Here is a 27,559-nt window from a genome sequence, read left to right on the forward strand (position 1 = left end):
TGGTACCACGTGTCGCCGGCTATCCATATGGAAATACCCCTCACTGATCGAAGGGAGTCTGGTGCTGTGGTCGCTGCAATTCAGGACTCAGGACACACTTACACATGTGGGATCGGATTTTGTTGAACAGGATTAGTTGGCACCACGTGTCGTCGGTCTTCCACAGTGTAGGCCGGAGGCAGCGGTCAGCAAAGGCCCACAAGCAGGTGATGTTGACGAGCTGCACAGACTGAGAGCATGTGGTCTTCTTAACCCATTATAGTGTCTTACACAATTTGCGTCGCTACTAATCTTGAATTGTGAACCGTGTAACCCCAGTGTAGGGCGGAGGCAGCGGTCAGGATGGGCGCACAGCTACGTGGCGATGATTTATGGTGAAGTGAGTTAGTAGCACCTGAAGCACACAGTGTGTGCGCACCGTGTGATGATGCGTGGTCTGTGCGGGCCGCACTGGAAGCAAAGTGTCTTGCGAACTGGACTGCAAATCTGCAATCGCCACTGCATCTCAATTGTGAGCGCTGCTGTCCACAGTGTAGATCGAAGGTAGGAGTCGGTACAGACATAAGTCTGCGGTGCTGTGCCTCTGGGTTCACAGGGGGCCTGTGTCGAGGAGGCCCGCGGTTATGGCGGCAGCCACGTGCCAGGGTGAGGAATGCCGCTGTGACTTCCCTCAAGTGAACCACGCCTAGGGCCTTGCCTATTTATTCATACTGCTACGCTGGAGTGGCGTACGTTGGAGCAGCCCACTCCACTTCCGCTTCCAGGGGGGGACAACACAGCTACATGACCGAGATCTTCCCTACTGCCTGAGGTAACATGGTTGCGTCCACTGTGCACTACACTACAGTATATATTTACGAGTTGTTCATCTGCTAAAAAACACCAGTGGAATATTGGACGCCCATAACCAACTTGTGATAGCCCTTTATGGGGCCAATGTTAAAGGGGTGGGAAACTGGTATAGGTTGCTACATAAACAGGGTCAAGCTCCTATGATAGAGAGCCACTTGGACAAAATAACTTGGGAGACAGGATGCAGGCTGGTTTTAAAGGAGTGGGAGGCCATCTGTTATCTAGGAAGTAAATGTTTACGTGCCGCAAACTTTAAAAGGATGGCCTTCCTATCGCGATGGCTGTCTTATTTTACTCCGGCTGCTTTAAAAAAAAGATTCCCGGGAGTAGAGAACAAGTGCTTTCGCTGTCAGACAGATGGGGAAGGTGGATGGCTCCATACTTTTTATGTATGTCCAGGGCTGAGGCTCTTTTGGGACGCAGTCTTTTTTGAGATTAGGCAAGCAATTGGAAAGAATGTCTTGTTCGAGGCTGAGGCAGCAATGTTTGGATTTTGCAGAGAAGGAACGATACTATCTGAGGCCGAAAAAGCCTTTGTTTTTATTTCTTGTATGGTAGCTCGCTCTCTAATTCTGCAAAATTGGAAATCTAGTGAAGCTCCCTCTCACTTGAAATGGTTCAATAAAATGAAAAGAACCCGTAAATTAGAAGAAGCTTACGCTAGATGAGTGGGGGCCACTAGGAAATTTGAAAAAAGTTAGAAGTTTTTAGTGAATTAGAAAAGCTTAAAGAGGGATCTTAGCACTCGGTTGGTAAATGGATGTAGCAGCGTTTACTATAAGGCATTAGCACTTTCTTCATGGCGCTTTAGAAGCACTAATACTTTGTTAGTCGTTGCACTTTATAGAATGATGCATTCTGTATTCTGTTTTATTAGCCAACGATGTTATCAGTCGTTATAGTCATAGTTTCTTCTTTTTGATAAAATGTTGTAGTTATGACGGCTTTTTGACGATAAGAAGGCACTAGCACTTTAGAGGTATTGCACTTAAGATGCACGAGAAACTTTTTTCAATACTGTTGCGCTTTAAGAGAAAATTGCACATTGTTAACTTGTGAATGAGTATATGATTAGCTGCTCCTTATTGTGTATTGAAAGGCTGTCGCTTCAGTTTCTGTATTAACTGGTTTTTTATTACGATTCTAAATATACTATATATTGTAAGAACCGAATGCTCTGCTCGGTAAAAAACATTTTTTTAAAATAAAAAAAAACAGTATATCTCCACATGGAGAGGTTTGTGCTTTGCATAGTGAGGTCTGTGCAGCACATCAGCGTTACACTTGGCATTGTGTGCTTTATTGTTGAAGGGTGACTTGTCTCCTTTATATATAGTTGATTGCCACATCTCCCAACATTCAGCTATTGTGTGGCTGAGGGGCATGGTGTTTTGGGAAGGTCCGTTGTCCTGTTTTGCGCTGCCTTGGTGGTAGGAGGGGGGGTGGTGCGGGGGGAGGTTCTGGTGGTGGTACCACTGGGTGTTGTGGTCTTGTTGCATGTCAGACCTGCATGATCAGTAGCTCTATCATGTGTTGGTCTTTAGATGTGGCTGTGAGTTTGGTCCAATTCACGGAGTAGATAGTCGACTTCCTTACACCAGTTAAAGGTTGATGTTAATTTGTTTCTGCTAACTCAGCTTATCGCCTGCTTATTCTATTGCATTGCAGATTTGGCTGGTCGTTGAAAATATGGGGAAGTGGTGTTTTCGTTTTTTGGTTTGCACGGGAACGGCTACTTTGCATTTCATTAGCGTTAGTTGTGGCTCTCGTTTGTGGCGATTTTGTTGGCGGAAGGTATCGATGGAAGAGTGGTGAGATTTGCAGTTTTCACCAAGTTGAGAATGGGTTGATAATTAAAAAATACAGAAAGAAAGATAGGTTTAATGAACATTATAATTAGAAATTAGCATTTAAAAAACCTTTGAAATTCACTGAAAAAACAATACGATTCAGGCACGTTATAGTTAGAAATTAACATTTAACAAACCTTAGAAATTCACAGAAAAAAACATAGGTTTCAGGCACGTTATAGTTAGAAATTAGCATTTAAAAAAACCTTAGAAATTCACAGAAAAAAACATAGGTTTCAGGCACGTTATAGTTAGAAATTAGCATTTAAAAAACCTTTGAAATTCACTGAAAAAACCATAGGTTTCAGGGATGTTATAGTTAGTTGGATATTTCACTCATAGAAAACCATAGAAATTTCCCTGTTATAGTTAGTTGAGCTAACTATAACTCGCGCCCCCACAATGCACTGCTGATGACATCACATATTACATCATTCATGACAGGATCCTATCAACTTATGATTGTAACCTTCTCAAGAAAGAAGAATATGGATTCTGAGGTGATAAATCAGTCCTTGGCTACTGGCGATGATTTTCGACAGCAAGCCTTCCTTAAACCAGCAAAGTGCTGTTGAAATAAATAAGAGGCCAACTTAAACACAGAAAACAGAATATTATGCATATTACTTTCAGCTAGTCTGTTTTTTGTAATCTATGTTCATAAATAACACAGAATCAATGTTATACATAGTAGTATAGCAACAAACATTAAGAAAGTAATCAATCCCTAATAATTGCACACTTTAGGCCTTTTTACAAGTGGGTCGATGAATTTCAACCCTTATTTAAAAACCTGTTAGTGCACAAGTTGGGAGTTATTTATCCCATCCGATAATCATCGAATGCATTTAATACCTTGACCTTCATCAAATTTTGACAGATCAAACCAGTCCAAAAATTAACAGGGTAAATGTGCACTGTATTTACAGTACCATGTACATTTTGGTGTGTTAAACTCCATAATCCGTATTTTATTCCACAAACATTGCTAATAGGCGTTGTTTATCACACCCAATAATTAAACTACCCAGGGGTATAATTATTTATAAGGTGAAATAATAGCACATTGTTTCTCGACCCACTCGTAACCAGGTCCTTAGTAACATCATCACGAAAAACGGAGAAAAAAGACATTGTGTAGATAGCTTCGTAATCCATGAGTTCTATTGTGAGTTTTGATATGGTGTCTGCATACAAACGTGCTCAACATATTTTTAAGTGTCAGACCCAAAATCAGTCATTAAGATTGTCACAAACGTATTGTCGCAAAAATACAATCTGTCATGGAATATTGTCCAAATATGATATTGATTGTACCTTGTGCTGTTCATAGAACAAATGGCCTGCTGCCATCTTGTGAATACTATATGCATTGCCTGAATATTATGAATCATAGATAACCAATCAAGTCCCTATGACCAGTTAGTATCAGATTAGGTCCACACCATCAGCCAACAGAGCTTCATATAGGATATAGATCTGGGTCATAGTTCTATAAATCAAATGAATTCCTATTTCATTCAAATAGCCTAAGTTCAAGTTTCTAAGTTAGCACACTGGAATTCAGTCATATATAAAGTAATGTATTACCCAACATAGAACCGATCATAAACGCTAATTGATGAAGGATTATCCTTCCATATTTAGGGGAGTACTTTGCAACAAGACTATAAAGCAACAATAAATGTATAATATTTTTAATCAATGTGGACAGGTAGCTTCTTATCCTTATTTAAGATCCTTGGATACTTAGTGCCAAAATCAATTGTTTATCTGAATTCATTCTTCTTCAAACAATACTGTTTATTTACTCCATGTTTGTGGGATGGTCAATGTCGAAGAATACAAACACATCATTATTACAAACATGCCTTTCTGAAAAATGTCTAGCCAGGGGATATGGAGGGCCCTTAAGCTTTATGGATCTGAGATGCTCCATCATACTTTTCCTTACAGAGAATATGATGCTTCCCACATTTGAAATACCACGAACACTCCAGGTCATACATATCTCACATTGGTACTCTTTCTGCAGACTCTGCAATTACCACACAAATAAATGACCCCACACAGATCCCAACCTGTTGGCTTTAGTAGTCTGTTTCATGATGCAGAGCATCAATATGCCTCTTAGAGATTTGAGTTCGCAATATGTTACAGAAATATGCATGGTGAACTATTTACAAGTTACAGTGTCCAATTTAAGGATTTTCCAATGTTTGGACAAAATTTTAACCTCAAGTAATTTACAACTGAAAATTGTAATGAATCTCACCTCAATATTAGGTTCCATATCACAGGAGTGAGACCATTCAATAGCACATCACTACTCCTGGTTTAGGCCTCTTTAACAGCTGGTGTGAGCACTTTATTAGGGTAACCCCTTTGCCTAACCTGAGACATGATGCCCTCTTTCTCTCTTACATATCTCTTTTTGTGCAGCAGTTTATTTTGGCCTTAATCAGCTGCCCACAGGGAATACTGCATTTTAGTTTAGTGGGATGCTGGTTTCAGGCATGAAGTACACTGTTCCATGTTGTCTCTTTCTGGAACAGTCTTGTCTCTAGACTCCCTTGTTTGACTTCCACATTTATGTCCAAGAAACAACTCTCTCCGTTCCTGATTTGCCATGAAAAGAATATGTTTAAATCACTCTACTGCAATTCGGCTATGAACTTGTTTGCCTCATCCTTGCCCCTATTCCAAATAATAAGCAGATCTGTGTATTGAATCCATTACAAAATATGGTTTGTAAGATTTTCATTCCCTACTAACAGATCAGTGGATCCGCAATTTAAAGATTTGCGTAGATGGGGCAAAGCTGGTGGCCATTGCAATCCCAGAGATCTGATTAAAATAATGCTCTTGAAATATAAAGGTGTTCTGGTGCAAGCAGAAATCTATCATTTTAATTAACAACATTGTATGGATATACATGGTTAGTGGTCTACTTCTGAAAGACACCTGAATGTAAGGAGATCCTTATCCTGTGGTATATGTGTATAATGAGGTGACAGCAAGAGTGATTAGCTAAGAAATTGGCTCCCAATTCATATCTGTAAATTGTCTGGATTATGATGAGAATTGCTTTCCGAAGACGAATAAACCTACCCGTCCATGCTTTTACTTGCCCCCAAAGGTCCAAAAGGAGCTCATCAAGCCACCAAGGAGGCCCATCGTAGCCTCTAATGGTGAATAATGACTGTAATCCATTTGAATCACTTAATTCTCCCATTTGGGTTGAATCTATCTTCAAATTGTCCTGCCAACACTGATGTTCTCAAAATAATTGCAGGCAAATAAATAATAATTATGAACTGCACTAACATGTTTTTGAGAACAGAGTGGCCTAGCAGCAAATATCAGCTGCTGGGCCCCTAAAACAAAAAGATACAAATTGCATTTGGTGGTGTAGGGGGAGTGGGTGTTGGAGCAAAGGAGGAGTTTAAGGTTGGGGTGCGGGTGCGGGGTACAAAATACAAAATAAAAATAAACAAAATCCTGAATGGGGAAAACAAAGAACAAGCTTGGGGTGGGAAAGCACCATGGAGTGCACAGGCTATTATTTGATGCGGGAAGCAGTCCACGATCGAGAGAAAACACATGCATTCATATGAAGTGCTTAAAGAAAAGGAAAAAGGTAGTGACCTGAATATGAGCAGATGAAGGATGCAAGTCATTAAATAAATATGATTGTAAATAACCTATTGTGCAGTGGAGGGTTCAAGTACGAGAACAGGAAGGCAATGCATTGAATAATATGCAAGTAAATGATAGTATCAAGGAAGCCAGCAAATGGTAAGCAATAGATTGTCTGCAATTTCACTGTAAGTGTTTTGATATGGTCCACCAGAGGTCTTTGGACAAAACAGCCAAAAGGGTTGAAAGTCTGGAGCCTGATAGGTTGAAATCCCAGATCTATTCCTGCACTTTTGGCAGAGTTCAGTGCTGTCCAGTGCTAGTGGCGCTATTATATGCTTTGGGACTTACTTACTCCATCGTCATCCTGTCCAGCACCTCAGCTCTGGGGAAGTGGTCATGCAGGTCTGATATTACTACTGCCTGTGCATGTCAGGGAAGCCTGTCACTGTCCGGGGACACCAGGTATAGATTATTCACTAGGTTGTTGTTAATCGTTGTAAACTGTCATCAGTATCCACTCACTCAACTGTAACGCACCTGTACAAGAGTCGTCAGCCAAATTTGTCAGCTCTGGAGGGCTTTTGCATTTCAGCTCATCAACCTATCTAACTCCTTGCTCATCTGTGTAGACAAAGGGAATTGGGACACTTCAAAGCTCTCCAAGTGGTGGAAACAGTCCATGATCAGAAAGCTGTTTGTACCCTTGGGCTCAGGATAGCTTCACTTACTTTGAAATTGCATATACATTAGTGGTGCATCATGATGGTCAAATTAATTCTGAAAACACCCCTTGAGTTCCCCTAACCATGTAACCAAGGGTCAATCTCTGCAGTCTTTTGAACTGTGGTGTTGGAATTGAATGGCTTCAGCTTTCAGATGCATACAGGTAAGTCATACCTAAAATAAGAAACACTTGAGGATAGGAATCATAAAATCCTGTGTCCATATAGATACATCCGGGCAATGGCTTGGCGATCTGTCTGTAAAGAACAAAGGTAGAAAGACAGCTTAAGAATATAGGGGCACATGCTTCAACATAAGGAATTGCGATTCCTAAATAGCGATTTTTAAGGAATCGCTATTTAGGAATCACAATTCCTTATGCATGTAGGAATCGCAAAATAAAATGCGATTCCTACACATTACTTAATAGCTCTTCGCAAATTGCGACTCGCCATTAGGTGATGCCACTCCTTTCATTCGTATGGGCCTATGACCATAGGAATGAATGTGAATGCATTCGCAATTTGTGATTACAAAATTGGTAATCGCAAATTGTGAATGCAATTGCCAGGGGGCCTAAGGCCCCCCTGATGCACCTCCCCAAAAGGTAAGTGTGCACATGTGGCGCACACACATGCCCTAAGGCAATGTGTGTGCACCACATGTCACTTTGAAAAAATCACTTTTGTGCATTTTTCAAATATTTTGCAAATCACCATCAACTTAAAGTTGATGGTAATTAGCGTTTCCTAAATGCAAAGTTGAATTTAGGAAAGGCTTTATGCATCTCAAATAGGGAATCACAATTTGCAATTCCCTACTTGCAATAAATTGCAATTACCTATTTTGCAAATGCAATGCCTTTGATGCATTGGAAAAGGCATTTTACTGGTCGCAAACGGGCCGAATCATTTGCCGACCGGTAAAATGCTTGATGCATGTGGCCCATAGTCAAGCAGGAAAAATGACTCAATAGTTATAAAAGACCGGGTATCAGGATGCATGCTATCATGCCCAGAGTCCTATTCTGTGTTACCCACTATGAACACTGACGCTGACCGCGGCACCCGCATGGGGACAATAGAGCGGTCGGCGCTCTAGTGTCGTCTGGGCACCAGAGTCCCCTCCCCGCCCCCCTTGGGGGCAGGGACTCCGGTGAGTCCCCCCTCTTCCTCCCTGGGCGTGACGCAATGGGCGTCACTTCCGGGGGGCATCGTGGCCTAAGGGGAGGCTATATAGCCCTCCCCCACCAAGAGGTCGACCTCTTTGCCATGCTCGCCGCATCGCTCGCCGCAGCAGTCCGTCGGGGTGCTGTTAAAGTCCAAACGGTGAGTGCCGCTCGTTTCCTCCCCCGCCCTTTCCCTGGGCAGTACCAGGTCGTACGTGGCCCGTTGGCATCGACTGCCATGGGTGGGGGGGCGCGAGCTCCGTGGCATTCCTGCCTGAATTTACACGATGTTCTTGGTGAGGGGGGCGGGCGATCTGTGCCGCGGGCCTGGGGGGGTTCAATTTTGACCTTTCGTGGCCAGGGGTCACGCTGCCCTAGGGTCCGGCCGCCCGGGCCTGCAACTGCGTGTGGGGAGAGCAGGGAGGCACGTGGGGGCTTAAGGAGATAAGCCGCTAGCCATTGATCCCATCGGGGGGCAGAAGCATGCTTAAGTATGAGGCTGGTGGGCTATGCGGGCATTGAGAAATTTGCCTAGGAGAGGATGTGGTCCGTAGGATAGACTGCCAACTCTGGTGCTGGAAACCTGGGTTTGAGCCTCAGGGTTGCGCCCTCATCTTGTGATTCTGGGCAAATCACTTAAGCTCCCCGCTCCTAAATGTGTAAATAACCGGTGCGCAGGTAATGCGCTCCGATACATTCAGGTCGAGTTTGCGCCATATAAGATCTGCAAAACTTAACAATCGTGGATATTACCTCAAGGCTAGCGCGGCACCATAGTAGGTTAGGGGGCGGATATATCCGGTGCGCGTCATATCCCCCTCCCCGGGTGAGAGAGATGCCGGCTTATTGCGGTTGCTGCTGGGAGCTCCCTTGAGTAGCCTCCTCCCAGAAACTTTCAGGCTCGCTCCCGCATCCTGTGATTACGGGCAAATCACTAACGCGCATTTAAGCTTCCCGTGCCTGAAAGTGTAAATAACCGGTGCTCATGTAAGGTGCCCCGATACCTTCGGGTCGAGTTCGCGCCAACAATCTGCAAAAACTTTGAATAATCGTGGATGTTACCTCAATGTTAGCACGGCACCATATAAGGCCAGGGGGCGTGCATATCCGGCGCACGTCATATCCCCCCCCCGGGGGAGAGAGATACTGGCTTATTGCGGTTGCATTTAGGTGCGCTTACTACCTTGAATACCGCAAATGCCGCCACCGAAGGCTACGTCGGCTGGCTGGGCCATGATTCCATGCATCCTTGTGCCCCTGAAACATGTGACCCCTCCCCCGCGGCCCTCCCGCACCAGGAACTGGCGTCGGGACAATCATCCGTGGCCCGCGGGGGAGGGTGGGCGTGAGGCAGGGTAGGTACCCGGTCGGCCAAGCGCACAAGCTTGCGATGCGTGAAAGGCCAAGGCGGGATTTACAACTGTAGCTGCCGAGCCAGGAACAAGGGTTAGGGTCCCGGCTCCGGCTCAACAGCGGTTCCTCCCAGTGGGCCCCTTTAGGTTTATACACATCCATTTGGGGGACGGAACTCAGTGGTAGAGTGAGTGCTTCGAATGCATGAGGTCCAGGGTCAATCTTCAGCATCTGCAGCTCTTTTCAATCACGCCAGCTTATCAAGGAAACAGGCCGGGCGAAGTTTTGGTTTCAAGGGGCTGCACAGGCGCCCCACAGTGCCCCAGGCACAACCCAGCAGGGCCTGTGCTGCCTAGTAGCGGGAAGGTGGCACAATAGATGAGTAATAGGGTAAATTTCCGGGGACTGAGCAGAGAGAATTCCTCACCTGCCCCCATGGCCAGGAAATTGAGTTTACCAGTGGGGGGGCCACATGTGGGGGATGCATGTCCAAGGAGGCGTGGCCCCCCTTCCGAGCAACCAGGACCACAAGGGACGGTCATGCGGTGACCCTGCAGCTGACGTGTTTCTCCCGCCATCTTGTCTTTCAGCAGCTGCGGGATTCCAGATCTAGATGAGCAGCACCCGGGTGTAAGTTGTTGCGGCCAAAACCCTCCCGCCCCTAGGGTATTAGGGTGTGCCACATAGGGCGTGGCAGGCTCGCCACCGACCATGGTTCAAGGGAGTGGACACTGGTTCACGCTAGTAGGTTATGTGCTGCACTGCCCTCCCTTGCCTCACATTTGGTTTGTCTCTCAGCAGGTCTGTGTGAGAAGAGCAGCGCGGTGGACACCGGATTGCAAAGGGATACACACACGCTGCAGTGCTGCTGAAACGCCTGTCCGACCAGCCCGACGTTCCGCCCGTGTTCCTCGGTTGTAAATTGGGAGGCACACGCATGAAATTCGATGGATAGTCAGGGATCCCCACCACTTTTTTTGATGAGGTCCCAAGTCGAGGAGACCCAGACTGGCATCTCTGAAGATGCACGGATCGCAGCTTTTCTCGAACTGGCCAAGACCAAGGGATTGGCTTGGGCCCCCGAACTTCTGAAAGCCAATAACCCCGAGGACTCCGGAATCGCCAGCAAGGTCCCGCCCACAGAACAGGAGCACAATGATGAGGCAGGCCCCTCTAGGTCCAAGAGGATACGTAGACCCACGGTCAAAGACTTTCTGGCGGAGCAGCTGCCAGTGAGGAGCCGCGCCGTGGCCCCCCCTCGGGCCACCACCCCCCTCCTGGTGTCCCCAGTCCTGGGACATGGACCATCGCCCACACCGGCCAGTTACCCGCCCCCGGCGGCCTATGCTACATCAGAAGATCTTGGTAAGCTCTCAGACACTTTGCGGAGCTTCATGTCTGAGGTCAGAGCGGGCTTAGCCCTGACAAGCATGCCCAGTGGGGCTGGGAATGCCGTTGCTCCCCTCCCCGTGGGGGCTCTGGCGCTACCGGCTTCATGCAAGTTTGGGGGGGTCGGGCAGCCCGCCTAGTGCATCACTTGCACAGGTTGGGGCACTGGCGTTGGCAATCCCCTTGCCCGTGGGAGGACAGCCTCCAGTTGTGGGGGTCCCTCCGCTGACGACCAACCCCACAGCCAACTCGGCCCTACCTCCGGCGGTGACCGCACTCACCACACCCATTGTGGCCTCACCGGCTGCACCACCAACAGTGTCAGCCCTCGCTGTAGTGCCAAAGCCCTTGGTCACTATGGCGCTGCTACTATCTGGTCGCTGCTCCTTGGGGTGGGAAGTGCCCTTGGCAGCCAAAGAAGGTTTCTTGAGGAGAGAGTTTATTGACATTTTCAGCCTACTCATGCATGGGGCCGAGGGGGTCGACACTAGGAAGATGGGGGCCAAGGATGACGACAAGAAAGTGCACTTTCAAACCTGGCCGGAAAAGAACATTGGCACGTGGGGACAAGCCTTCGCCATTTTGGCAGCGGTGATAATGGAAAGGTTCCCGGACCAAGGGCCAGGGCTATTCCAATATGCAAGCATTATCACTGAAGAGGTCGCGAATAGTGGCGGAATGGGCTGGTACCGCTATGACTATGACTTTAGGAAAAAGAGGGCCATCTGCCCGGAATTAGAGTGGGACCAACTAGAGGTGAGGCTTTGGGTAATGCACATGGGTAAGCGCGCAGTGGAAGGGACAGCTAAGCCCAGCACCTCCAACAGTGACAAGAGCAAAGACACAAAGCAGGAAGCTAAGGGCCAGACAAAGAAATCCTTTCAGGGTGGTCGTGGGGGGGGTGCCGGAGGCCGGGCAACCGATCACTGTTCAATGGGACCTGCAGGCTATTCAACGCCGGCTCCTGTTCTTGGGGGAAAGCATGCAGGTTCGCACACAACTGCAGTAAGTGTGGGGCCTCCCACCCTGTCTCCTCCTGTTCCAAGCGAGACAGCTCGGCTCAGCCCCCGGCACGACAGGACAAGTGATCGTTGCCCTACCCAAGTCCCCATCCCACCACCCCGCACCTTTTTCCCTCCCAACAGCAATGCAGGCGGCCCCGTGCTCCAAGGGGGGGGGCCGGCTCCTCCCATCCGGGTAAGGGTCCCTCCCCCATCAGTATCGCCAACCTCCTTCCCCGGATCCGTGGGTACCCCAACAACAAAGAGGGCTCGCTCCTCGCGGAGGGCTTTGAGGAAGGTTTTCGGATTCCGTACCTAGGCCCCCTAGTGAGCAGGGATGCGGAGAACCTCAAATCAGCTAGGGACCACCTTGAGATAGTGATGGCCAAAATAAAGAAGGAAGTGGCCCTGGGGAGGGTTGCGGGCCCCTTCAACATCCCACCTCTTCCGCACTTTGTAATCTCCCCCCTTGGGGTGGTGCCCAAGAAGGAGCCCGGGTCCTTTTGGCTGATCCAGCACCTGTCGCACCCGGAAAGGGGACTCAGTGAATTTTTGGTTGGAGGAGGGGAGGTGTTCGGTGTCCTACAGCTCCCTGGACCTGGCGGTGGACATGATCAGGAGGGCAGGGAAGGGAGCGTGGTTGGCAAAATCGGACATAGAGTCAGCGTTCCGACTACTGCCGGTCCACCCCGACAGCCAACACCTCCTGGGCTTCAAGTGTCTGCCCATGGGCTGCTCAGTGTCTTGCGCGTACTTCGAGGTGTTCAGCTCTTTCCTTCAATGGGTCCTAATGAGTAAGTTCGGGGTTGAGGGAGTGACCCACTACCTTGACGACTTCTTGTTTATTGGGGGTGCTGACACGCAGGAGTGCGCAAGAGCACTGCAGTGCTTTCAAGACTTGGCCAAACACCTGGGTGTGCCGTTAACACCTGGCAAGACTAAGGGTCCGGCGCAAGTACTGATATTTTTAGGCATCGAGTTGGACACGGTCAAGGGTGAGTCCAGACTCCCTGCGGACAAGGTACAGGCATTGCGTCAGGATATTCAAGCATTGCTGGGGAAAGACAAGGCTACCCTGGGTGACATCCAATGCCTCTTAGGAAAACTTAACTTTGCAGCCAGGGTCATCCCCGTTGGGAGGGTGTTTGCTCGGAGACTAGCTAGGGCCACATCTAAAGTTAGAAGGAAGCACAAATGGGTCAGACTAGAGACAGGTTTGAAGCAGGACCTCGCCATGTGGGGTGACTTCCTCTCCCAGTTCAATGGGACGGTGATATGGTGGAAACCCTGGGTGGTCAGTCAGGAGCTATGCCTATTCACAGACGCCTTGGGTAGGGAGGGCTTTGGGGCAATCCTGGGCGAGGACTGGTGCGCCCAGGAGTGGCCCAATGCCTGGCGCAGGCACAATATCACTAAGAACATCACTGCACTTGAGCTGTTCCCCATCGTGATTGCTTTATATCTTTGGCCAGAGACCCTGTCGGACAGAAAGGAGGTCCTAGTCTGGTCTGACAACATGGCGGTAGTCCAGGCTATCAATGGGCAGACAGCCAAGTACCATCTGGTCCTATGCCTGCTGAGGGAACTTGTTAGGGTGTGCCTGCGCGCCAATGTGGAATTCAGGGCAAGACACATTGAGGGTGTAAAGAATGTGGTGGCTGATGCTCTTTCTCGTATTCCGTGGCTCCGCTACAGGGAGGCCTGGCCGCGGGCAAGACCCCATTCCCGGTGCACCTTTGGAGGATCCTGCAGTGGGCCAACGACTGAGAACCATGGGGGAGAGATCATTGGCCCCAGGTACTAGGAAGTGATATAGCGCACACATGGCCACCTTCAGGACTGTGTCTCATTCATTGGGTATTTCAGCTGCACCAATCGAGGGTAGAGTCAGAGCATTTGTGATGTGGGCCAGGGAGCATGTGAAGAGGCACTCCTGGGTGGGTAGCCACCTGGTGGCGGTAAGCCACGACGCCAAGCTGTCAGGGGGGTAGACCCAACAAAATATTTTGCCATAAGGGCTGCTCTCAAGGGGTGGGCTAGGGATGAGCCCAGGGTTCCGGATAATAGGGCCCCCATTGATTTCAACATCCTCATGGGCATGCTGGGCGCGCTGGAGGGGGTTACCTACTCCAATTATGAGGCTATCCTCTTCGCGGCTGCTTTCTGTTTGGCCTTCTTTGGCGCCTTCCGGATTAGTTAGCTGGTGGCTAGGTCCAAGACCGACAGTTCAGGGGATGCCTTAGGTGTTTTAGATGTGTCCCTCACGGATTCCCTGTCGATCTGCCTCCGGAGATCAAAGACTGACCAGGCGGGGCAAGGTATTGACGTGGTCCTCAGGCCCCTCGGGGACCCTAGGTTTTGCCCGGTCCACTGGGTCAGGGAATATCTGGTGTGCCGCCCCCCTGCCCAGGGCTATCTACTGATGCATGTGGACCAGGCCCCCCTGACCAGATATCAGATGGAAAGAATCATCAGGGCTAGTTTGTCCAGGGCAGGGTTGGCTCAGCCTGAGAGGAGATACTCCAGCCATTCATTCAGGATTGGGGCTGCCACGGCTGCTTTCACGGCAGGCTTGGAGCCCGGGAGTGTGAAGAAGGTGGGGCGGTGGGAGTCAGACTGCTATAAACTATACGTTCGCCCGTAAGGTACCTTGCCAATTCTTGTGTGCAGTGGATTGTAGTGGTTATTATTTTAATGTGCGTGTATTGACAGAGTTATTAAATGATTGGAGTGTAAACCGTGTCTCTTGTTTTACTAGGACTACCGATTTGGGTGATTGGGCATTCATTTATCTCCAGGGTGGCTCAATGGGCGTTGCACCGGAACTGGATGAGGCACTTCCCACAGACACAGTTTGAGTGGATGGGTTTCCCTGGCATGAGATGGAGCTGGCTCTGAAACAAACTGGAGCAGAGACTGGTCGCGCAGGGGGCTCCCCCCAAAATCTTAGTGATTCACCTGGGCGGGAATGACCTCATTGCTCTGGGTAGAAGGCTTCTTCTGCAGGCCATGAAAAGGGACCTAGGCGAGATATGCAAGCGCGTAGGGCAGTGCGAAGTCCTCTGGTCTGAGATGATTCCACGCAGAACGTGGCGAGGGGCCAAATCAGTTGAGGCAGTGGGGCATTCCCGGAAGCATCTTAATGGGGCAATGCGCAAGTTCACTGACCAGAGGGGCCTAGGTTTCATAAGACATGAGATGATCAAAGAGAATGTGAAGGGTTACTTTGACAAAGATGGGGTTCGCTTATCGCCAGTAGGCATGGACCTTTTTCTTTTAGACCTGAGTGAGGTGCTAGAGATGAGAGGTTGCAGGTAGGCTACAGCTGTGGTGGGGGGCCCTGGCGGTGACGGGGGCCACCTCCAGAGTTGTGGCGGAGTTACAGGGTGATCTGGAAGCAGGCAGGTACAAAGGGTACCTCTGCGCGGCACCATAGGGGGTGCCAGAGCCAAATCCGCGGAGCCTCATGGGAGGGTCCTGGATGCCGTGTCGGCGCCCCGCTAGTCCTTCGGGCAGTTGTGGGCCTGAACAACCGGGGGGTTGCTATGCGACGCTTCGCCCTGGAAGGGGCGTGAGAAAGAAGTTACCAACGGTCACGTGATCCTGTAAGACAATCACTTGTAGGGCAGCAGAGGCAGGGTTCGCTCCAGTGCTGCCCGGCTCATCAGGCGGGCATGCAGCCCAGTTGGTTGCCTGCCCTTGGATTGCCCGTAAGATAACCCACCATTACATAACAGTGTATGTAATAAACCTGCGGCATTTGTACCCAATCTAACAAAGTGTGTTGTGTGCTTAATATTGGGAAATGTATATATGGTGGGAGGGGCGTACAGTGGATGCCAATGACGACACTATGCCGCTGACCGCGGCACCCGCAGGGGGCCAATAGAGCGGTCAGTGCTCTAGTGTCGTCTGGGCACCAGAGTCCGCTCCCCACCCCCCCTTGGATGCAGGGGCTCCGGTGAATCCCCCCTCTTCCTCCCTGGGCGTGACGCGATGGGCGTCACTTCCGGGGGGCATCGTGGCCTAAGGGGAGGCTATATAGCCCTCCCCCACCAAGAGGTTGACCTCTTTGCCACACTCGCCGCATCCCTCCCTTCCGCTTACCCGGCGTGGTGGTGGCAGGTGGGGGTGTTAGAGAGTATTGTAATGTTTTCCTTTTTCGTTGCAGGCGGAGTTACAGGGCGATCTGGAAGCAGGCAGGTACAAAGGGTACCTCTGCGCGGCACCATAGGGGGTGCCAGAGCCAAATCCGCGAAGCCTCATGGGAGGGTCCTGGATGCCGTGTCAGCGCCCCGCTAGTCCTTCGGGCGGTTGTGGGCTTGAACAACCGGGGGGTTGCTATGCGACGCTCCACCCTGGAAGGGGCGTGAGTAAGAAGTTACCAACGGTCACGTGATCCTGTAAGAGAATCACTGGTAGGGCAGCAGAGGCGGGGTTCGCTCTAGTGCTGTCTAGCTCAGCAGGCGGACAAGCGGCCCAGTTGGTTGCCTGCCCTTGGATCGCCCGTAAGATAACCCACCATTACATAACGGTGTATGTAATAAACCTGCTGCATTTGTACCCAATCTAACAAACTGTGTTGTGTGCTTATTATTGGGAAATGTATATATGGTGGGAGGGGCGTGCAGTGGATGCCAATGACGACACTATTCTCACTGGGAAAAGAAACAAGCACTGGCATAGCCAATAGGTCTCGCTTTTGGGACCTTATAAGTATTTAGTTATGCAGCACAATATCCGTGGTGCAACAACAACTGTTGCATGGCTAAAAACTTATAAGGTCCCAAAAGTGAGACCTATTGGCTATGCCAATGCTTGTTTTGTTTGTTTTCAGGCTGGTAAAATTGGGGGAATCAGGGTGCAGGAACGCCAGCCCGCTTGTGACCAGGCAAGGTCCCCCTGACTCGTAGTCAGGCCCCAAGTAGAACAGCTGCCACTGGTATACATACGAAGAATTGTTTTTTACACCCTTACATTAACAGAACGATTCTATGTATGGGTTCTTAGCCTCCATCCCAGACTGTGCCTCTTTTATAAGCAAAAGAGTAGTATATTGTACAATGCATATGTCTTGACGTCCTTCAAAGTTCATATATAACTACGTACAGAAGGTAAAGCTTATTTATATTTAGTCCTTGTTTTCTTTCATGACTTAAACGACAGATTTAAAAGTCTTTCCTTACTTGTTGGCACACAAATTGATTTTAGTTTTTAAATTTGTTTGCTTTCTTGAGAAGACCCACCCATTTTAAAGCTTGTGTTCATGCAGTTCACGCTATGCGCCTTTGAGCTTTGAGACAGATTTTACCATAAATGTGGCAAGCAGTTATCCAAGGTTAAATGTATGTACTGTACATTTGCAATGTCTAGGACCTGTGACAGCGCATTGCTCTCAGTGTAGAAAATTCCAGTTGTTTATAGAGTTTCCGATCCATGCTCAGTAGGCCTGAAATCTCCTATTCTAAGCTCAGACTTAATGTACGGAAATTTAGCCTACTATGTACAGTGTTCGGAAGGTACAGAGAAAGAGTCATCAATGATACATCGATGCATGGCCCAAACGTTGCCCCCTTTGCTAAATAATGTATGATTAAGTGGAATTAAATATAATGTATAGTCTCTTTCAACCTTGACTTTTAACTATTGCCACGTGAGATTCTCTGTACATACTAATGCACTGTATGAAGGGCACCAGGAATGCCTCCCTATTTCGAAGTTCTGTTGGTCCTGGGTGTAGTGTGATATCTAAAGACAGTTTCATGGGCTCAGGTCAGTAGAGTAGGAAATAGTCATTCATTGTCCCACAGGTGAAGAAAATGTGCAGAAAAGCCACAGATGATGCTGCAGGCCAAAAAAGAATCCAAGAGCCCCCGATTAACAAAGGGTTTTCTCTGTCTTGCCCATGAGTATATTTATTTATTTGCATGTCTTGATTTTTGCAAAACTTTATTCTTTGAGAATATGCCTGTACCTCATTGATCTAAAAAAAAAAAATGATAATAGTTTGCCACAGGCAAAATTGCACAAGCATTGGCCGCACAGCTGTAAAAGTAACGCAGCTCGGCCGTAAAAGCAAAAGTCATCGCGATTGCTCTGAAAGCGAAAGTGATCGCGATGACGCGCTAAAGCACGAGTTTTCAAAGTGCTGCTGAAGGCTAGCGGTTCGCGCGTGCACGATCGCGTGAACGCAAGCGCTAGGCCAGCCAGCAGCACTTCGAAAATTCACCTACAAAGGTGCCGATTACGATCCGGTAAAAACCGGGTACGAACCGTCGGTCGGAGAGTTTTCTCCGTCCGACTCGTACTCGGTCGGAAAACTTTACAAACATGGAATTACGATTCGCACGGAAACACCATTTCCGTACGAATCGTAAAAAACACCGACCGCCGAAAATATACGTACGAATGTGATCCGGGAATGCTGCTACGTGACGTCGGGACGCTTTCAGGCAGCGTTTCACGACCCAGGAAGTACGATTCGAACCGACAGCAGTCCGGACGGCGATATTTTCACGGCACCCAAAAAGTGCCGGAAAAGCGAAGTACGGCGCGAACCGACCAGAGTAGGTGGCCTTGTATGCGCCGTCCCCCCCCCGCCCCCGTACGTATGTGTCAAACCCCCCCGTGTATGTATACACCCGTGTACGTTCGAGTCGTACCCCCATGTATGTACACCCGTGTACGTGTCGTACCCCCGTGTATGTACACCCGTGTACGTGTTGTACCCCCCCGTGTATCTACACCCGTGTACGTGTCGTGCCCCCCGTGTATGTACACCCATGTACGCACCGTACATACACGGGTGGGGGTACGACTCGAACGTACACGGGTGTACATACACGGGGGGTACGACACGTACACAGGTGTACATACACGGGTGGGGGTACGACACGTACACGGGTGTATACATACACGGGGGGTTCGACACGTACGTACGGGGGCTGGGGGGGTACGGCGCATACGTACGGGGGCTGGGGGGGTCGGCGCGTACGTATGGGGGCTGGGGGGGGTACGGCGCGTATGCGGGCACATGACTCCATGGTTGCTATGGGAGTTCGGTGCGGACGGTGTTTTTTCCATACGGTTGTAACATCGGACGCACGGGATGGATCGTGATTCCGTGGTCGGACTTCACTTTTCACATTTGTACGGTAAATCGTCCGAGGACGTGTTGGACACATTTTCCGACCCGAGGACGTGTGGGGAATAATTCCCAATGCGGTTCGTATGGACTTTTTACCATGCGAATCGTGATTGGCAGTTTGTACGGCACTTGTACGATTCGTACGGTAAAAAGACCGGATACGAGTCGTACGGGGAATTTTTTTGCCGGATCGTAATTGGCACCAAAATGTCTCTCCGAGCCAGCGCATGCACTGGGCTCAGCGAGACCTAAAAAACGTAAGTGATAAATCTAATGTCAATGCCAAGCTTACTGCAGTAATGCCTTAGCAAAGAAACGCGGAAAGAATGAGCACTAGCAGGTGCTTATGTAGTGGGGTCAAAATACGGCAATTCGAACCAGAACCAGAAATCAGATTATTTGTGCAGGATTGGATGAATTGCAACAGCACATTCGTTATATCGGTTATTCAGCATCCCTGTTCCACATTTTATGTAGGCAATACTACCAGACCATTGAAAGTTTGCATACAAGAACATTACAGAAACAATAACAAATCAGAAATATGCCCACCGTTAACCAAACACCAGATCCATCCTCACAACAAGACATTTCAATTATTTGGCTTAGAACACAACAAAGCACACTCAAGAGCTGGCAACCAGGAATTACAAATGAGAAGATATGAAAGTGAGCTGATCATTAAATTGGAAACCACCCAGAAGGGACTCAATAAAGGTGCTGAGATGCATCACTGGTTACAAGATACTTGAACTTAGCTTCCTCTCTCCCTACAAGCCTACCACGGTTTTGAGTATACTGAGAGACTAAAACCCTGTCACATGTACTAGTACACCACCGCCAGGTTAGTAACAAACAAACCCATAGGCTGGATGCCCCACTTAGATCATAACGTTATATGTAGATACCTCGGAGATTCTCATTTCTACCCCTTCATCAAGCCATTTCATTAACATATGATACACAGCTTTCTCCCTTATTCTTTTCCCTAATATATCTATTAGAGCTGGGTATAATAATAACTACAATATTTAAATCAATAAACACCTATTGCACCTATGTGCCAATACAACTTAACAGCTTAGAAAGAATTACTTTGATTCTACTATATTATCGATTAGATAAGTAATTTTTGCAGAATACTATGCATTTCTTCTGGGCAATGGAGTGATCTCCCTTACTGTGAACAGTCTGCGTGGAATGCACCACTACTCTTGTCAACTCATTGACCACTTCAATGACAACAAACCGGGTACCGATTCACAAATACTCCATATGGTGGCACCATCAAGATCACTTCTATGTGTTTTCATCCTTTTTATACGTGTGTACAATGTGTTATGTTTTTCGGGTCCTATTAGGACAAATTATTTGCGCTTGGTGAGCCAGGATTGAGTATAAGGCAGTTAAGATGAATCTAGTTCTCATCTGCACTTGTGCTTATCCTCACTTTCTCTCTGTACCTCCCCTCCCAGCTCCCAGCATGCATCATGCACCCTGGCTAAGCAGGGTCCTCTCTCTCTTCCTCAGTGTCCCTCTGTATCTCCCATGCTGGTCTAAACTTTGACCATGCCCGTCCCCGCTGTTTTTCCTTTTCCACATTGGAGGGGATATTTACAAAGAAGTGGTGGAGTGAGGCGTTAGCCTTCATGGCTTAACGCCTCACTCCACCACTTCAGAAATGCAAGGCTGCACCATATTAACAAGGATATGGTGCAGCCTTGCGTTTCCTCCTGCGCTGGCGCTACACTTAGCAGTTTAGTGCCAACGGAGGCCCCCTTGCACCATAATTCAAGGGTGTCTGCGTGCAGAGGAAGATTGCTTATATGTAGGAAGGTGTCCCTTTCTGCACATAAACAATCTTTAAATGCCGTTATGTGACTTTTATGTGTGCTGCTTAATGCAGCACACATGGAAGTTACAAAATGTCCTTTTTTTAAGGATTGTTTATGTGCAGGAAGGGTCACCTCCCTACACATAGACAATCCAAGGCATTTTGCTTTTTCCCTGTGTGCTGCACAAGGAAGCACACATGGAAAAAGCAAAAACAAGGAGAAATAAAGTATTTCTCCTCGTTTCATCAAGTTAACACCAGGGTTTCCCTGGTCTTAATTTTGGCGCTGACTTCTGTTTATGCTGCCCTTGTAAATAGGGGGCAGAGTCAAAATCAATGGGTGTTGCGGTGGAACGCCCACTGCAACACCCTCTGCCCACCTCTTTCACGCTAAACATAGCATTAAAGGGGGCCTTATTTACAAGGCAGCGCTAAGCCACTTAAAGTGGCTTTGCGCTGCCTTGTAAATAAGACAAAGTCCCTATCGCCATGGAAACGTCACAAAAAGTGACGCTTTCATGTCGATAGGGGCTTGTACATATGTCCCTGAGTCTGCTCTGCAGTGATGTGAAATGGATCAATGCAGCTTGTGTGACGGTGTAATACCTGAGGCATCAGAACTATCAGGTATCTTAGTAAGACAAGGCTGTAGATTCTCGTTTGGACTGTACATTAACATGTGAGAATCTTAAGTATAAAGTGATTTTATTTTCAAGTTTTAACTTTAGCATGTCTTTAAATTACAAGTTTTTAATTTTGTATGTTTTGTGAAGTTAACTGGTTTATATATTTGTTCACTTAGCCTTCTCCAAGAAATGTTTACCAAACACAAAAATACCTGAAAGTCAATAATATAATATTGTAGCTCTATTTGAAATACAGTGTTGCACTATACAGATGAAACAAGCTAAGCAATCCCGCAATGTTCTTGTTTCTCTGCTAGATGCAACACCACCAACAGTACCCCGAGCGTGTGGAATATTGCCAATCAAATTAACAGCAACCGGAGAACATACATACCTTGTCAAGAGGGACAAAATAAACGAAGCATCAGAAGGCAAAAGGACCTACCTCCTCTTAAACTCAGACAAGAGATTTCAGCTACGCTGACCACAAATGGGAAGGCAGACTCCATCAATATTGCAAGAGAATCTGTGACGCAAGAACTTACAGAGCTAGAAAAACAGATCCAGGCGATTAAGCAGGAGCTGCAAGTCGCCATTAAGAGGAAAAATGAACTGGAAGAGTATCAGAGGACAAACAGGACGCCAGAGTCTTGAAGGAGCAGTACCACACTCAACGTGTATTTGTGACGCACTTTGTTGCCCCACAGAAGTGGGTGTACGCAGTACAATGCTGATGCAAGGCCTGAAGGCCGCTCCTCTCCAGGCTGGACAGCAGTGCCTCGTCACTCCTTCTTCTTACTGAGATAGTGTTTTTTTGTAACTATGAATTTGTCTTTCTTTAGTCTGTGAACTGTTAGCTGATTTGAAATGTTGACATAGACTCAAGTCGCTCCTGAAATCCTGAATTCTACTGTCATCGGCCCCCTTTGCACAACGCCTATTGAAGGCTTTCACTTCCGGTGTGCATTAAAGAAAGGTCATTTTGAATTTCCTGTGTGAGATGAGTAATTCGGAAACATTCCACTCTGTAACATATCTTTATTTTTGTTTTAGGTTTTGCTAATTCGTTATATGCCTCACCGCTTAATATGTTATTAATACATGCATAGTTTGCACTTAAAAAGAAAACCGGCCAGGTGGCAACTCTATTGGCCGGTGACTCTTTCTAAATCTGGGACTGCATACTTTTCGAATGTTTACATAATGCAGCTCTCAAATTTTTCATTCAGTGCCTTGCTGCGTGAGAGATATTAAATCTGGGCCTGGCTGTCCTTCCTGTTTAAGTAAGAGTTGGGAATACTTGTCATGGAACCAACCGTAAGGTACCGCAGACCCTGATGCAACAGCGCAACTAGTGGCCATTTAAGAATAAGCATGTGGTGTCCATTTCATCAACATACGTTATTTCAATCAGGAGCGGCTCCTCTGTGAGAGGGGAGGAGAGTCACCCGCTAAAAAAATGCCCCAGAGCAGCTAAAAAATAAAATGGTAATAACGTTTATTACCATTTTATTTTGATGCAACCCGTACGGAACCAAGTGTCAGGAGGTGACGGGGCAAGTGCTGCAGAGTGGCAGCAGGGAGATGTGAGCTTATGTTTAAAGTGCGCATGCCTCTTTTGCCAGCTGTCTTGCAATGACCAGCCAGACATGCTCATTTTAAACTTCTCTAGGTTAGATAAAACGCAGGCCTCCAGTGCCGCCTCCTCCAATCTTGATGCGTCTCTCATGCTGAGAGAGGTGCCAAGATTGGAAAGTGCCGTTTCCTGGACCGGGATTTCCGGGAGCGAAGACCTCGAGCGAGTGGAACATCGTGTGGCAAGTCTGCAAGGTAAGTGCTTTTTTTATTATCTTAATGCCACCCTAAATATATGCCAGCCGCCACTGATGCAGTGCATTTATTTTAAATGGTATGGAGCTAGAGAAGAACAAACAGAAAGAATGGGAAAGAAAATAATTATTGCTGCGAGGCTTTCATTTTGGACCTAATTCACAAAGTTGCAAAGTTTGAAGAGCATTGTTAATGCTTAAGGATTTCTGAAATGTAATACTGCTACCTATTAGCTTTCAGGGGTACGTAAGCAATGCTTACAATTTACAAAAGTTACACTTGAAAGGGTGCATATTTGCATACATTCCAGATGTATGTAAATACTTCATGATGTTCCTTAGATGGAATGTCAAAACTCTGTAGATGCTGGATCCTTACAGATTAGAAATTAGTGCTTTTTCCAAAAAACTGTTCCTGTTCTTTTCATTTGTTATATTAAATGTCTTCCTTCCTCCACACTCACAGTAAAAATGGTACCTTTGTCCCCAATTACTGTCTGAACTACCTGCACTTGGATCATTAGGTCATTTAGATGTGGAGGTAAGTGTCTGCAATGCTTTTATTTAAATGCACACCATGTAGCGATAGATTGGCAGACATATTTACAAGGAAGTGGCGGAGCGCAGCGTTAGCCACCTTGGCTTAACGCCACGCTTTGCCACTTCTGAAATGCAGGACTGCACTGTATTTACAAGAATACAGTACTGCCTTGTGTTTTCCCCTGCACTGGCGCTAATTTATCTGCCTAGCACCAATGCAGGCACCCTTGCACAATAGTGCAAAGGTGCCTGTGTGGAGAGGAATCATTTTTATGTACAGGCAGATGCCCCTTTCCTGCATATAAACAATCTGACATGGCATTTTGAAACTTCTATGTGTGCTGCTTATTGCAGCACACATGGAAGTTGCAAAACGACATTTTTTAAATATTTTTTTATATTGGTTTTATCCCCGTTTTATACAAAGACAATTTCGCTGTTACAAGTCATGGCACAGTCGTTAAAAAACATGACAGGAGAAATACAATGGAAAGCTTGGAATAACAAAAGATAATAGACAGTTACACTGCATAATTCTCAAATGAAGCCGAAAATTTGGATTGCAATATAAAAGAAAAAGTAATCACACAGAAACAGAAGCTCGTAGAATACGTACAATATGTTGTTATACATTTCCCAGGTTTACTGCAGCCAACTTCTAACAGGAGCCCACATTTGGCAACCCAATACCCTCTTTCTTCGTCCTCTCAAATTGTATATTGAAGATTCTAAGTTATAGATAGCTAACAACCTTGATCGCCAATTAATAAATGTAGGGGGATCAGGACTTATCCATTCGGAAGCGTTACATAAGCGAACAATAGCCATTGCAATAAACAAAAATCCAGTCGTAGATCTCGGCCTTGTATTTCCTTCCACATCAAATCCTAAGCCCAGAATTACAAGATCGGCTGTGATGGTTATCTGAATCCCTAAGATAATAGCCAGAAAATGTTCAACCTCTTGAAGAAAGATACCCTGTCTAGGGCAAGAAAAAAACATATGAACAGAATCTGCTGCCAGCTATTACATTCCCCCCCCTCAAACTCCCCCCTCCACTTGGCAATCTTTCCTGGAGTATAATAAAGATCAAAAACAGACATAAAACGTTGGCTTCTGAGGCTTCCAGTTATTAAAATCTGATTCGCCAAATCCATTGATTCCTCAATGTTTATTCCTATCTTCCTAAGCTTGCTTTCCCACTTTATATTCCAAGTGTAGATATCATCAGGGAGAACTTCCAGTAATTGTTGATACATTTTTTCTATCGGAGCTTTTTTCCGTATTATTTCGATCAGAGGTATCTTGTCAAACCTTAGATCTAATCCATGCATACCTCTCCATAAAAAGCTACGAACCTGTTAGTATGTGAAAAATTCTTGTTCAGATAGACCAAATTTGCCCTGTAGATTCATGAATGAAAGAAGTTGGCCTCCATCAAATATATCACCCAGAAAGAAAACTCCCTTACTCCCCCATCTAAATGTAGTATGATCCTGAAAGATTGATGGGAGGATACCAGAGGCCGAAACTGGAGTATATATATTTACATTTGGGATCTTCTTCTTACGCTAAATTTGTCTCCAAACTGAATAAGCAGGTTTAAGTACTTTAAATTGATTCTTTTATAGTTGCTAGGTTCTAATATCCTAACCAGACAGCTGTTTGCTTCATTCCCCAGCCCAATTTCATATATGGTTGGTTTGCTATCTATCGGAGTTTCAGCCTTAGCCCCAACTAAAGGGATCCCTATATGTTGTAGCATGGATGCCCAATAATATAACAGAAAATGAGGCATTGCCCATCCTCCCCGATGTCTTGGAAGAGTCATCCATTTAACCGCACTTCTTGGTCTGCGATACCCCCAAAGAAATCTGGAACAAATCCTCTCTACCTTTGCTAGGCAAGAAGTAGAAAACTCAAGAGGAACAGTCCTGAACAATTATAAAAATTTGGGAAGGTTCAACATTTTTATGACATTGCTTCGCCCATGAAGAGAAAGATGTAAGTGGTCTAACCTCTCCAGTTTTCTATTAACAGTATCCATCACTGGAATAATATTCAGTTCAGGAATTTGATTTACTAGCACTGTGATCTTAATTCCCAAATAAGTTGCTTTGGGGACACATGGCATGTCTACAGGGTGTATGGTGTGCGAATGAAGGATCTGGGTTTTAGCCACATTTAATTTGAGCCTGAAAAGATACCAAACTGTTCTGCCAAACTCCTCACTGCTGGGAACGCCAAAGGAACATCACTAGTAAGTACCACAATATCATCAGCGTATGCCAATGTTCTATATTCAATATTATGAACTCTGATTGGATTAATATTTATACTCAGATCTAATTTATTGAGAAATGGATCAATATATAATACTAAAAGCAGGAGTGAGCATGGGCACCTCTGCCTGGTACCTCTGCTAATACTGAACGATCTCGACTCCTGTCCAGAGATACGAATGACAGCTTCTGGGGATAAATAAAGAGCCTTAACTGCTTGGATAAATTCAATACAGAACCCCTTCTAATGCAGGACATACCACAGACACCGCCAGGAGCCCCTGTCGAATGCTTTCTCTGCTTTCAACAGGATCACCCCTAATGGAGACTTTGTTGCCTAAGCCCAATCTAAAACAGCAATAACACGTCTCACATGGTTAGTTGTATCCCTTCCCGGGATGAATCCATGCTGGTGGACTGATACCAGAGGAGTGATAACTTTTCCTAGCTGACAAGCCAAAATCTTAGAATAAATCTTACTATCACTATTGATAAGTGAGACAGGTCTATAAGAAGATGGGTTCAACTCAGGCTTATCTTTTTTTTTAAATATTACTATAGTGGTCTTTCGCCAGGAGTCAGGGATAGAGCCCCTTTGGGCAGACTGAAATAAAGTTATAATATCTTGTCAGAGTACCAGCCAAAATGTCCTAAAAAATTTCCGAGGGATGCCATCCGGGCCGACCGCCTTTCCAGTAGCTAGAGACATTATAGCCCCCTCCACTTCTTCCCATGTAATCGGTGCTGTCTTGAATCTCATTTTGATCACGGATGACCTTAGTTGTCTCAAGAGCTGCAAAAAAATCCTGCATCGAATCTTCTCCTCCTGTAGCCTCTCCCTCCATGTACAATTGGTTATATTACCTATTAAACACATTCAGGATTTCTGCTGGAGAGTCCTGTATCTGGCCTAAGTGATCTCTAATCCCGTGGATTCGATTAGCGACTTCACTCTGTTGTAGTCGCTTTGCTAAAACCCTTCCTGTATTTTCTCCTAATTCATATATTTCGTCCTTATAGTGCATGTATTTAGCAGCTAGCTCCTCCCCGAAGTGCTGATGAATTTTCACTTAAATAGTAGCTATAGTCTTTTGAGAGTCCTCTATGTTTAAACCCCTTGCTATTTTCCTCATAAGTTCAATTTCCGCTAATCTCAACTGTTCGATCCCGCCCCTAATTTCTCCCAATATTCTCTTCTGATGAGATATGGAAAAGCTAAGAGTCTCCCTGTGTACCCCAGCCTTAAAAGCATCGCAAACCATGGAGTCGGAGGCTGTATTTCCATTAATCTTAAAAAATTCCTCAATCCATCTTGCCATATGA

General features: G+C 46.6%; 1 protein-coding gene across 1 annotated transcript in view; it reads left to right on the forward strand.

Moving 5' to 3' along the window:
- Positions 1–22,556, forward strand: part of GRIN3A (glutamate ionotropic receptor NMDA type subunit 3A) — a 567,581-nt gene extending 545,025 nt beyond the window's left edge. Inside the window, exon 9 of the mRNA XM_085641297.1 lies at positions 21,903–22,556. Coding sequence (XP_085497423.1) covers positions 21,903–22,239 — 337 coding nt within the window. The 3' untranslated portion in view covers positions 22,240–22,556. The remainder of the gene's footprint in view (positions 1–21,902) is intronic.
- The last annotated feature ends 5,003 nt before the right edge of the window (positions 22,557–27,559 follow it).

This window comes from Triturus cristatus, chromosome 2_2 (assembly GCF_964204655.1).
Source record: "Triturus cristatus chromosome 2_2, aTriCri1.1, whole genome shotgun sequence".
NCBI lineage: Eukaryota > Metazoa > Chordata > Amphibia > Caudata > Salamandridae > Triturus > Triturus cristatus.